This window comes from Scomber japonicus, chromosome 21, assembly GCF_027409825.1.
Source record: "Scomber japonicus isolate fScoJap1 chromosome 21, fScoJap1.pri, whole genome shotgun sequence".
Taxonomy (NCBI): domain Eukaryota; kingdom Metazoa; phylum Chordata; class Actinopteri; order Scombriformes; family Scombridae; genus Scomber; species Scomber japonicus.
In genome coordinates, this window is record NC_070598.1 from 19054963 (window position 1) to 19068767 (window position 13805).

The 13805-nt window shown below is 38.7% G+C and overlaps 2 protein-coding genes across 3 annotated transcripts in view; one reads left to right on the forward strand and one right to left on the reverse strand.

Moving 5' to 3' along the window:
* The window catches only part of arhgap29a (Rho GTPase activating protein 29a), a 33651-nt gene extending 31811 nt beyond the window's left edge, over nucleotides 1-1840 (reverse strand). For both annotated transcript variants that reach the window (XM_053342185.1, XM_053342184.1), the window contains exons 1-2: nucleotides 1687-1840; nucleotides 171-597 (exon numbers count right to left, since the gene is read on the reverse strand). In XM_053342185.1, the coding sequence (XP_053198160.1) occupies nucleotides 171-498 (328 nt within the window). In that variant the 5' untranslated portion in view covers nucleotides 499-597; nucleotides 1687-1840. The remainder of the gene's footprint in view (nucleotides 1-170; nucleotides 598-1686) is intronic.
* Nucleotides 1841-7945: 6105 nt separating this feature from the next.
* The window catches only part of prkdc (protein kinase, DNA-activated, catalytic subunit), a 33787-nt gene continuing 27927 nt past the window's right edge, over nucleotides 7946-13805 (forward strand). The window contains 17 exon segments of the mRNA XM_053342525.1: nucleotides 7946-8192; nucleotides 9132-9208; nucleotides 9300-9404; nucleotides 9704-9778; nucleotides 9989-10097; nucleotides 10181-10293; nucleotides 10826-10925; nucleotides 11056-11111; nucleotides 11311-11341; nucleotides 11421-11578; nucleotides 11765-11911; nucleotides 12112-12276; nucleotides 12432-12600; nucleotides 12849-12898; nucleotides 13005-13115; nucleotides 13325-13492; nucleotides 13661-13761. Coding sequence (XP_053198500.1) covers nucleotides 8042-8192; nucleotides 9132-9208; nucleotides 9300-9404; nucleotides 9704-9778; nucleotides 9989-10097; nucleotides 10181-10293; nucleotides 10826-10925; nucleotides 11056-11111; nucleotides 11311-11341; nucleotides 11421-11578; nucleotides 11765-11911; nucleotides 12112-12276; nucleotides 12432-12600; nucleotides 12849-12898; nucleotides 13005-13115; nucleotides 13325-13492; nucleotides 13661-13761 — 1886 coding nt within the window. The 5' untranslated portion in view covers nucleotides 7946-8041.

Here is a 13805-nt window from a genome sequence, read left to right on the forward strand (position 1 = left end):
GAATTTTCATTATCAGTACCTCAAAAAAGTCTTTTAAAGGGTATGTTATGCTGTCTACTTATTGTCCTCAGTTCAAAAAAGACACTAAAACAGCTAAAAGCTACAAATAAACAGTGACAAACACTAATGTCCAAACTGTCTTTAATGACAGTGTTTCTCTCTGAACATACCTTTGGAGTTGAAAACTTCTTTGAGTTGCAGAAGCACATCAGCAAACTTGCGCACATCGCTGACCAGCTGCATAATATAGTTGGGGTCTGAGGCAGGGATGTCAGGGCTGTCGGAGCTCACTGAGCCACTTTTGGAGGCTCTGCCGGGCACCCAGGGGCCCACGCCAGCAGGGCCCGCTAAACTCAAACCAGAGCCAGAGAGTCGGGAGATACCTAGAGAGAGTTTGGTTCCACCACCACTGCTGCTGCTGCTGCTGCCACTACCACCACCGCCACCACCACCTCCTGATCCACCACCAGTACTCTGCCGCAGCATGGCAGCAAGCATGCTTTCACAGTCCAGTGGCCCTTAGGCCTGGTGCCTGTTGTCCTGTGGTTCAGTTCAGTTCTCAGACCCAACACTGTGCTTCAACAGGGATGAAGAACACTGCAAAAGAGAAGGAGGACACACAATATTGAATGCAATAACACAACATGCCTGACTGTTTCACAGGTACGACACATCCTCAGATGGGATTCAGCAAGACATAAACTCCAGCAATAAGTGTAACTGGACTTCTCTTTATCCGTTGCTGCTGCCATTTGTTGACACACATCTTAGACATGAGATTCTGTATTTTCTTTGAATTTGACAATAAAGCATCTGCAAGGAGTTTGAATGGCTTTATCATCCGAAGATGCGTGTAGCTGGACAGCTCCTCAACAACTGCTGTTCTGAACAAGGTGTGGGGTGATCTCATCAGGCTGGTGCTGTAGTGCTGAATAAGTCTCAGTACTCTTGATCTTAATACAGTCATAACCCAAAGTACAAACCACAACATAAATCTGAGATAAACACCAAACAGAGTGCAAACGTTACATCACAGTATGTATATTCAGCTGTGAATTAAAGTACAACACCTCACATGAAACAAGACATTAAGCTTTGTCATAAATAAATAAGATTTTACACCTGTAAATGTTCCACTCTCTGTTTCTTACATATTATTTAATTTTAAACACTACAACGGGTAGTAAAGAACAACACGACACTTCCCACCAAAAAAAGAGACAATATTAGGACGGTTTTTTGCTTATCACTACATAATATACGACGAGTTCAACCTTTTTAAAAGACCCTGGGACCGTTCAACTCGACCGGTAAATTTGGCATCGATAAATCTACCAAGCAACACATTTTTTCATAAAACGGACTGACTTTTTAATAAAAACGAAAAGACTCTCAAACTCCTCAACTTTAAATATCAGACATGCTTCGTACATTTAGGCTAATATGTGTCGAAATGTAGTGTTTAAAAAGTGTTCAGTACTTTACTTCCAGAGTAGGAGTTTGTGAGTAAACAAAGCGGCGTTTTTACACTACATGAGAGTTAGCATATGATTTTAATGATAAACAGAGACCGTCACTTGTCTATAACTGTCCTCAACATGCCGGGAAACATGATTTATTCACATCCAATTGATTTTTTAGCTATTCTCAAGCAAAGGCTCCAAGTTATCAGACACAAATACACACCAGCTGTTGAATCCTGAAACATTGCTGCCGAAGGAAATCCTGATTCGGACAAAAAATGACCGACAGCCAGTCTTAAGAGAGACAAATTAATCCACAAACGCTGCGGTGTCCTTATCTTTCTGAGTCCCGAAACCCCTCACTGAGTCCGGCGCAGCTCCGCCGTGTTGAACCGCCTCCTCTTTCCATGTGATGTTGGCTGTAACTTGTGATTGGTGTGTGTGTGTGTGTGTGTGTGTGTGTGTGTGTGTGTGTGTGTGTATGTGCGTTACCCGTTGTGGGGAGCAGCGGTTCTCATTGGGACCAAAGCCAAAGGTAGGTTGGGTTATCACCAATGAATGAGGAACGTCTTGAGAATCTCTCTCTCTCTCTCTCTCTCTCTCTCTCCCTCTCTCTCTCTCTCTCTCTCTCTGAGGGACACACAACATTAAAACCAGTTGATTGGGGACGCCCTGTAGAACTGGGGGCATACGCTCTATAGTAAAACTGGCTATGGATAGATTTATGTTTAGGTTTATGCAAGTCGTGGTTATAGTTAGGGTAGGGTGAATCTCTTGGATTCTATTCTTGGAGTCTATTTAAATACCACAAGGATAACTTAATGTATTATGTGTGTTTTGTGTTTTGTGTTTTGTGTGTGTGTGTGTGTGTGTGTGTGTGTGTGTGTTGGTAATTTTGTGGGTCCTTTAACAACAAAGTGTGTGAGTGTGACCCTCTGGTCACACCTGTCAATATAAATCCCCAATATAGTAATTGGCAATTTGTTAGCTGACTGTAACCAATCAAGAATAGTTGTAATTTTTAAAGGTAAAAAAAAAAAAAATACAATCCACATATTCTCATATCATCATATATTCTAAAATAACAGTCATGACTTAAAACCTGTGTCAGAATGCATAATCCTGTTCTTAAGTAAAGCATGTCATAAATGATCATTAATTAAAATGAATAAAAAACCCAGAGGATTTTCTGTGTATGCTAAACAAAACAGGTTATTCTGAACATATATATCTCCTCACTTCAACTTTATCTGACCAGCCTGAAATCTGTGAAATATCTTGAATATAACATAGTTAAAAGATAACGGATTGATAAAGGTTCAATAACTAACACAGAGGAGCCTGATTAGAACTTTATCGTGCACAAAAAGCACACAGACACGTTGCACTATACTGCTATAGAGGCAGCAGACAGTTTATTGCGTTTGCCTGGGTTGTAAATCCCTGCAGTTTATATAGAGAGGCCTACATGAATAGCAAGTCTGTTGTGCAGTCACATTCAGTTTGCACTGCTCTGCAACCTGCATATTTTTTTCTTAGAGCAGGAAACTTTTGACCATGGGTACATTCCCCCTGAGAAAAACACAGAACTCTCAACGTTTTGTTTGGTCTGTCAGGGAGCTGCCTTTGACCAGACACAGTCACCTCCTGATGGTAAATGATTCATAAAGCCATCAAACTAGTCAATACCCAGACAATAAGTAGGTATCAAAATGTAAAAATACTGAAATTCTGTTTTAAATAATAAATACAAAATACTCATTATTTTTGTTTTTTATTTTATAATTGTTCACTGTTTAGATCTATGTATACATACAGGAAAACATCTCAGTTCTAATAGGAATGGAAATTAACTGTGTGAGGTTACCTTTCACTTTTAAAGTGAGGCACTTGGATGTCGAGTAATATTGTTTTGCCCGCATAGGATTTTCCACAGAGACAAAGCATCAGGAGCTATATCCTAATGTACAAGGGTAGCTTCACCACAACAAATCAAAACACCAGATTGGTGTTTTCTCAAATCTCTCAAATTGATTAAGAATAATTTGACTGTAATATCTGGTCTGTTTGTAAAGTATGCATATATTTTCAATTATTATTTGTTTAAGATACAAAAGATATTAATTATAACTCAAACTATTAAAAAAAAGGTCTATGTGAATATATGCCTACATACCCTCCAGAAAGGGTGGGGATATTGAGGCTTTTCAATCACAAAGGAAAATGGATTTGGCACAGGTAACGCAGTGCAAGTGGCTGACATCTGCTGGTGTATTTGTGCAATGTGCAGTCATATGAGGTTGATGTTGCATCTGTGAATCTCATTATCATACAATAAATGAGCTAAGCCCATTATAATTTAATGATGAAAATAGAAACACATAGAGGATACAGATGTTTTTTACTTTGGCCATTATAGGGTCTAAGGATATAAGACAGAGGATGAACACAGCAAGCTGACAGCACTGATATGAATAAATACTTTACAAAACACGACATTCATTTTTGCGGGTAAAGTACAAAACAAAACACCCAATCTGAGTTTAGTGAGGATTAAATTCTACAAGGAGGGTTAGATCCCTGCATTACACAGGAGACAAAAGTGCTAAAAGTTGTTGAGTTAGAGATTGCATATCAGGATCTTCTCTGACTGTCTGATTTCATGTCAGGATACATGTACTTTAAACTATATGCTGTATATCTGCATCATGTGTAAGTAAGATTAAAGGATAAATTACATGTGCTATAGAGATTTTATATAAATATATGTACACATAACATAGCCATCAAGTAACTAACTGAAATTAAACAAAAAAAAGACAACAACCAGTTATTGTTAAACAGTTAAATTTAAGTGGTTATGAATTAATTAAGTAGATTTTTTTTTTTTTTATCTTGGTTATTCATTCACTATAGGTCATCATCAGAAGTGGAGCAGCAGAGACACAAATTGACTCTGAGCACTTCAGACATGTGACTTACCAGACACTTTGTGGGTGAGTAATAAGATTCCTCAGCCAGGGTTCCTGGTGTGGATGCAACACGGTCTCCTGTTGTGTCTGGTGAGGAACACTGCAGGCTGATCTGTGGCTCAGCAATCTCTGTGGTCTTGGTATTCATTGTCGAACAGGAGTCGACACTGGAGGGCAGCCAAAGTCAGCAAATCACCTGAAGTTCACACTCAGTCGCAGCTACGCATGTTACATCTGAACACACAACTTACCTGCTGTCAGTTAGCTGGTCAGCACAGAAAAAAGAATGCTGCAGCATCTCAGCAGGTTTGATGCACTCATGAGCATCTAGTTGCAGCATCTTCTTCACCAGGTCTGTCAGGTTTTGCAGTTCCTTTTGCTCTTCCATGTCTCCTAACATCAGCTGAGCAGTCACTTGCTCAATGTCATCCAAAGAGCTAAACATGAAGAATCTGGTCTCCTCATAGTGGTAGACTGTCTCAGCAGCAATCTGATGTAATGGAGTGATGGTACCTTCCTAATTTCCAGTGTTGCTCACTGGTTTTGTGGAAGAAACTTGTGCGTCTTGATCCACAGTTAAGCAGATGTGTTGCTGGTTGACCCTGTATCTTTACAATTAATTTAATTTTAATACCACACAAACATCAAGACTTGTTTCACTTCAAGAAAGTGTCACCTGTTTTAAGTACTCATATCAGTTAAGAACATGAGAAGTTTGAGACACTGTGCAGACTGTGAACACTTATCAGGTCATATTCTTGCTCTGCAGGATACAAAGGATAGCTGAGAGCCAGCTACATGGCCACTAGTCCCAGAGTCCAGATGTCAATAGCTTCTGAGACAGCCAGGTTCAGAGTGACTTCTGGAACCCTAAGAGGAAAACAACAGAATAATGTGAGTATATATGTGGTAAAACTAAAATCAGTTTTTAACCTTCTTAACAATAGTTTTTCCTGTGAAACGTCACTGAGGATGCTGGCTTTTCTTTTTTAAAGTTTTCTCCTCTACAGCTATTGCACTTAGCAGTACCAAAGAGTCTGGTCATAGGACTTAGACCCAGCAGCAGATGTGCAGCAGGCAATACTGAAATCTATTAGTTTTACATTCAATGGCTGCTGATATTGGTCCACTATCATAATATTTTCTGTCTTTATATCAGCAGCATGTATGACTCCAAGTTTCCAGATGAGGTCATGCTGTGGTTAACTACACACAGAAATACACATTCTTGTAAGGACAAAATCTACTTTGATCCATAAGAATTAATTTGCTGTTAAAATTTAAGTTTGATAAAAATTAAGTTAAAAAAGTTTATGTGTTGAATAATTCTTCATCAGTATAACGGCATGAGAATAACAAAGAGGGAATTCCAACCTGGTGAACAACTGGCCCTAGCTCATTCATGGGCAAAAGTTACACCTTTGTTCTAAGAAGTCAAACAAACTCTGGTGCGGGACCAGTAAAACCATTGCATAACAGTTTCTAAATAAATTTAAAAAAAACCTCTTGAATGTTTCCCTTTTTTACTGTAAAGAAGTACAAGTACATTCTTAAACCATCACATTTAATGATCCACCCATTTCCTGTACATTTCAACAGATGATGAACACCCTGAGATATCTTAAGAAAATTTTGTGCAAGTCCAACATTATATCTCAATAATTTTTTGACATTCAGTGTACAGTTTACATTGTGTGGGAAACATTCAAGATGTTTTTTTTAAATTTAGAAATTGTTATGCAATAGTTTTACTGGTCTGGCCCTCTTCAGATCAAATTGGGCTGTACATGGCCCTTGGCCTGAAATAACTTTGACACCCTTGTTCTAATGTAACTTCTATCTCAGTGAGCAAAATTAACAACCCAGATACAGTTACAGGGGTGTAAAAGTGAATAAAATGATGACAGTTACAATTATATGAACACTTCTCCAGTTAACAGTTAACATCTAACATAAAAACATTCAAATCTAAAACTGAAAATACAGGTTGTAGTTACACACAATGAACACTGGATGGCAGTGTTACTTCATGATTAAATGCTCTCACCTCAGAGTAATTGTCACAAGGACCAGGACCATGGATGTATTATAAGAAGTTTAAATTATTAATTATCACATTTTTGTGTTTTATGATGTGACAATGCTGTGGTTAACGTCTGGCTTGGATTAGGCACCAAAAACACTTGGTTCGTGTACAGAAATAACATGGTTTGGATTAAAATGATCAATTCTGTGAGAGTTTTGCAAATCTAGGGTTACCATCCAGACACTGAGTGTATCTGGTGTGAGGGATGAGTATCTTGCATGATTGGAGTGATGGAAATAGTGCATGTGTGAAAATATCTGTGAGATTGGACCTGTTAAACCTTGTGGCCTGTTAGAACTGTCAGGGAATTGGAAAATCTATGTGTAGATCTGGAGTTACTTAAGATTAAGAATAGTAAAACTATACTATATAAAAGTAGCCTACTATACTATTATAAAAGATTATATAATACTAGAGTTACATGGACAGAAACTATAGACAAATATAGATGATAGATGGATCAAAGGATGTAACAGGATCTGCAGCTGCTATGCCCATTTACCAAGTGGAAATTAACAAAAGAACATCAGATAGTCTAGACTTGCCATGCTGATGGCATTATACTGGATTGAACAAGTTAGCTGCAGCAAAATATTCATAATTATTGATTCTGTGTTGGCCCTGCGAGCATGACAGCCAGGTACAGCCAGTAGTCATCAGGACCTGCTTAATGAGATCTTGTTTATTGCCTCAAGAATAGTTAGGCATGGGGAAAATGATCCTTTCATGTTTATTCAGGGGAACAAAATGGAAAGTAACAATAAGCAGGCTGAGAGGTGGGCACAGCAACCGTAACAGTACACTTTAAAGCACAGGAAAACTTCCAACAGATCTTTGAGATCAGTGCAATGAAGCTGAGACAGTTGAGCATATCCCTATAATAGGAAATGTACACATAAAGGGCAAGAAATGATGATACAACTATGGAAAATAATAGAGGACAAGGATAAAAGTAGGCTATACTTGAATGTGGAGGCAAGAAATTAGTGTATTAGGCTACAACTTTAAAATGAATGAACACAGAGGGAGAATGAAACCTGTATCAGCAGGAAAAACAGATTCTCAAAAAGAGAAGAAAATGAAACCTGAGGGTGGCAGTAAGGCGTAAACGTAAAAACTAATAGAAGAAGTGTGAGCCATGCTAATGTTTTTTTCCTAGGACGGTAGACAACCCTACCTCCGATTGGTTTTGTCCTGATGTTCTTGCTCTAATCCTAACCAATCCCGCTCCTGATACCTAAACCTAACCAACCCAACCAAGGAAGGCAGCGAGTATTAGCCAATCAGAGACAGAGTAGGGTGGGTTATGACTTCACCATCCTAGGAAGAAAAATATCTTGAAGGATGACTTGACGGCATTGGCTGGTTGAGATTGAATGATTGAGCGCTGGATAGACTTGCAGTGTGCGGAGTAGGAAGTTCAGAGCAGCTTTCCTCTGGCTGTGTATGTTGTTGTTGTTAGAGAAAGCAACGCTGCATGTGATGCTAATGTTACTTTAGGGTCACTGCTGCAGGTAGCTATGTCTTCTTCCGGAGGAATTCACGGACTTCTTCTGAAACTTCACGAATCTCTCTCAGATGAAGACAGTCGAGCTGCAGCTCTGAAATGTCATGATATAGTCGGCGACTTGGGACAGGAGTGCATGCTCACAACAACTGAGAATGAACTCGGTAAGACAAAGCAGTATATCAAAAACTCTGACGGGAGTGCACCGACGTCGCGCCAAAGTCCATTCACAAATCTGCCACTTAAATGATACAGCTGCTGTTGTTTGTCGAGCGTTAAACACCTTGTAGGATAAGCTGCTCTTTCAATGGTTAGACGCCACTTATCAATTCGTCCTGCAGAAATGAGACAGATAACATACCTATCTTTGTTTAAATTGTATTATACCAGCGTCTTCCGCCAAAACTCATCAAGGTGGGCGGAAACTAATGACATGGAGACAACAATAAAAACAGCACGTGACTGACCACCATTCAATGAAAAGCCTCCTGCTATTAACCTTAATCCTACTGACAGGGGTCCCTGCCAGAGGTTTACCTTTTGTTAGATTTCACAGGTGCTTTATTCTGTCATGCCAATTATATATCTATGTCACTCCTAATGACTTCATATCATTGTTTTGTGTTTTAATTAGTGCTTTTTATAATTATTAATGTATTGTTGGGGCCCTGGGAGAACCAAGTCAAAAGCACATAATTCTGCAGCTTTAATAGGTGGAACTATTGAGTTCATGTTTGCCAGGGTTCACACAGTATCTGGGGGGATAGGGACACTCTGTTAGTCATTTTTAAGGCTTTGTGGAAAGATTTGATTAAATATAATCATCTTTAATTCACTTGAAATATGATATAATATCTAAAACAGTATGTTTTTATAGCTGATGAAATCTTGTGATCATTTTCTGTTAATAAATTAGTAATGCCTGAAAGTGTTGTTGCATCATGATACAATGTTCAGTAATGGAGGCTTGGAAAATGCACAGATGTAATGGGTCTTACCTGAAATTCAGCGGTGTTCTTATTGTGCAGACTTGTGATGCACATCCTGTAACAAATACTCAATAACAAATATTAACATGTCCACTTTGCATCTTCATCTCTAAGCTTTACAGACATCCTTATTGTTCTCAAAAGACTATGGACTGCTCATCTTCCTTAGAAAGTCCCTCTCATCAGATGACGTAAGTGTTAAACAACATCACATAAACATGAATGTAGCCAACTGAAAAGTTGTTATGTTGATGGAAATACTGTCCTGTATATATTTTCCAGCTTCGCGACACCCGAGTTGAAACCTTGGGGTTTCTGGAGAAGTTTTTGGAGAAAGTTTCTCCAAGACTCAAAGGTTGGGAGAAGACTTACGCCATTGACATAAGAGTAAGTTTTCCATGTATGTGTTTTCTCATAAAGACCTGACAGATGTTGATTGTCTGTAGAGACTCCGGGCATGGAGAAGTATCACTGTGACAGCAGTAAAAAGCAAAGAACAGATTATAACACCTAATGATGCTACATGTATTCCAAGTAATGTTATTGAGTGTCTGACTGAAACTTAAATGGACATTAAAGTAGCCTCTGTGTCTAAATAAGTTGGTTTCAATGGCTGTCCACGTCATTCATTTCAATTAGAGTAAACAAATTCATGATGATGTTTCTTCTTTGTATTCTCTCTGCAGGACACATGCATGGCCGTCTATTCAAAGGATAAAATAGCCAAATGTAGGACTCAGGTGTTGGACCTTCTTATTAAGGTTGGTTTCTTCTGGGATATGGTGTTTTTTCTTAAACATGAGTCTGCTGTGCAAGCCGAGCAGCATGAATTACTGATTCCTATGATAATGTAAGAGTTTGTTTAATATGTATGAATATGGATTTTTATGATATATCAGGATTACAAATATTCGATGTATGACTTTTACTAATACTGGTTATCCATTATCTTTATTAAATGTTCTCAATAGGTTCTCCAAACAACAAAGGCTTCCACTGTGGTGGCAGACTTCAAAATCTGTGACATATTCAACAGATTTTATGGCGAGCTCTGTCAGAAGAGCAAACTTCCAGATTCAGGTCAGTGCTCCTTTAATGCCGTGAATCAGGATTTGTAAGGAGAATTATTTTATTCAGGTTTTTTTTGTGTTACTTTGCAACAGTCCTTGGCAAAATCTATGAGCTGCTGGGAGTGCTCGCAGAGGTTCACCCCAGCGAGATGGTCAATAACTCAGACAAACTCTACAAAGCCTATCTAGGAGAGCTAAAAGAACAGGTATGTTTTACACATGATTTAGTGCTGACACAGGAAAACAAGGAAAACAAAATCATGATCTTTTGTGTGTGATGCAGGTTTTCTGATTGCGCCATTCGTTCACTTAAAAAAATCACATTTGCTTTCATGCAACTGTTTTCATTGAGTCTTATTGACAGTTTAACAGCAGCGATACAGTGTTTGTGTGGAGAGAACATGCGCTCTATCTTAACCAATAAGCTGGTTGTAACACAGCAACACATACATATGAAAAAATATTTATTGGTAAATAACATTTTGGGAAGCATTTTCTGAAATTGTTGCAACCAGTTTCTGCTTGCAGTAGGAAAAAAACCACCATCTTTTGGATGTGTAGGGATGTAAAATGCAAGTCAAATTTATTTTACGTCAATATGCATCTTTCTTTGAAAATTGAAGGACAGTTTTTGATTTCCTCAATCTCACACGTTCAGAGATGTTGGGACTCTGTGTTATTATCATGTGATTGCTGTAATAAATTTTACAGTTGTGTTCTTAAATGTTTTTGTCTTAGATGACCTCTTCAACAAAGGAGCCGAAACTTTTTGTAGTTGCCGGATGTTTGAGAGGAATCACTGCTCTAATGGTCAACTTCACTAAAACTATGGAAGAAGGTGGGAGCTTGTGGTTCTTCTGTCTGTATTTTTGTAACATCTGTTTATTCCACCTTTATTAAGCCTTTTACAACAAAAAAATCAGTTGTGTTTCTGAGGTTTATAACTAGTGTGTGTCTCTGAACTGCAGACCCAGTGACATCCAAGGACATTTTTCAGTATGCCCTGAAAGCAATAAGTCCGCAGGTAAATCGAATTTCACTGTGTAACTATATATGTGACAAATACCTTTATTTAAAACCCAGGTGGAAACTGATATTAAAAAAACATACTTGGAAAGTGCATAAGTACTCTTAATATTGTAGAAACAGAACAATAAAGCTTATGTAAAGTTTTTCTGTGTAATATATCGCCTGAAATTGTTTATTTTTCCATTTTCTTGTAGATGGAAATGAGTCGCTATGCTGTCACATATGGTAAGGCTTCCTGTTTTTTAACAGCAGAATGAATTAGAAACTCCCTGAAGACTAATATCTCTTTATCTTTCTTGAACAGCTGGGCTCAGATTATTGGGCAGACATGCATCCCAGTTCAGCAGCTGCCTTATGGACCACTACAGAGCTTTGTTTGATGTCATGTCTAAGCTGTGTGGACACATCAACGGCGAGATGAAAAAGACAAGTTACTATGCACTCGAGGCCTTCCTCAAACAGGTAAACACTCGACAGACGGCTTTTCTGCACAGACACAAATACATAAGAGATTCAGACAACCAGACTGACGGGTTAGCTCTGTTAATAACATAAAACTTCCTTTGATGCACTCCTCTATATTTTTGGCGCAACTCCAGTTTGTCATAATGCCTAATGCCACTGATGTATTTTTATGATCATTTTCAGGTTGCAATGCTTGTGGCGGAAAATGTTGAGGAGCACAAAAACAAGCTGAAGTTCTTCATGCAGAAGTTTTGCAGCATCATTAAGACTATGGACTCAACATACAAGGAGCTGTCCATCGCCATACGAGGATATGGATTCTTTGCAGCTGTACGTTTAATTCCTTGCTCGCTTTCTTGGTTTTAAAATCCAAAAGCTACAAGCATTTAAAAACCATTTATGCACGTGCACAAATATTAAGTCATATTTGGTGTGTCTTGAATGTAATCTTTCAATTTTTTGTTTTCATGTACAATAGATGTTTTAATCACTTTTATCACTTCATGCTAAATGTTTTTTTTCGTCTGTAGCCATGCAAGAAGGTTTGCCCACAAGATGTAGACTTGATGTACACAGAGCTGATTCAGCGGTGTAAACAGATGTACCTGACTGAGTCTGATAGTGAGGACGACAGCTTCTACCAGCTGCCCAGCTTCCTGGACTCTATAGCCAGTGTCTTGATTCACCTGGACAAGGTAACAGTTAGTTACAGTTTGTTATTCACTTTGTACACCTGTAAAATAACAAAACGATGAATCAACCTGAGAAACTTGAGACTGATTCCTCTTGTGTCACCCTAATGCCTAATACCTTTCATACCATAACACCTGCTTTGTATGCATGATTGCAGATTCCAGAGGTGTATACTCCACTACTTGAGCGTCTCCTCGTGGTGCAGATCGACACCTTTCCTCAGTACAGTGAGAGAGTGCAGAGCGCTTGTTGCAGGTCCATCCTTAAGGTGCTGGTAGCAGTTGCCTCTAAAGGACCTGTACTGTGGAGTTTCATCAGCTCTGTGTGTACGTTGGTCTTTAGGATGTTCCCAAATGGTCAAGATACTTTACAACAAAACACATCTGGTCATCAGATACTGTTTTTAGCAGAAAGATTTGTGAGCATTTAAAATGTTTTGTTACAGCACGCCACTTTTTTTTTCATCTGAAATGAAATGGTGTCCAAGAAAATAGCAAACTTGAATTTAGTGGTCAAGAAGGTGACCTCTCAATGCAGGCCTCAGCTAAAACATCCACTTCTGCTTCTTTTTCAGTGCACCAGGGATTGATTCGTGTTTGTTCAAAACCCCTCATGCTCTCAGAGGTCAGATGGACGTTTTTATAATGGAATTCACAAACATGTAAAACTTTGTATCTTATTGTGCTGATAGAATAAAGAGAACTTACACTTATATTTGTTTTTTTCTCAGGACAAAGATGATCCAGAGAACTCCCAAATTCGTGTTGGAAAGTGGAAAATTCCTTCTAGTCAGAACTACCTCGCTCTCTACAAAAGCTTGCTAGACTGTGATCACCTGAAGGTACATTCATACATTTGTAGAATTTATTATGTAGTATTAAACTCATAATAATTCAATATGTAATATTCAGAATACCACCAGTATGTCTGAATTCAGATGTTATAATATATGTAATTGCCAGTCCATTATTTCATGAGAGACTGTCTTTGGGGGTAGAAAATTGGATATGTGAACCCTTTAAATTATTACATTTGCGTCCTTGTCCACAGGATTCTGGATTTTTGGACGGAGCTTTTGAGAGTCAGAACGCCTCGCTCGTGTCTTTGAGTCGTCTTCTTTATGACGAGCTGGTGAAATCGATTCTCCGCATTGTGGAAAAACTGGACTTGTCTGTGCAGAAAATCACTCCAGGAGAGGAGGTGAGGTGTCACTCTCAGGTCGCGCTTCTCTACACTATCTGACATGTTTGTGTTTACTGACAGTGAGTAAAAATTCTTTTGGATGGTGTGGAAATGTTAAAGTTTTAGCAGCATCATGCGAAACACACTTCACTCTGTTGCACCCTGATTCATGACACCTTCCTCCTTGTCTGTCAGGCTCCAGAGGATGCGGCCCATGTCCTGCCCTCCTCTGACCCCACAGCCCATCTTTTGCCTAATAAGATCAAAGACTTCACGGCCTTTATCAATCTGGTTGACTTCTGCAGGTAATGGATATTCCACCCAGATGGCAGAATATGTAGAGAGCTGT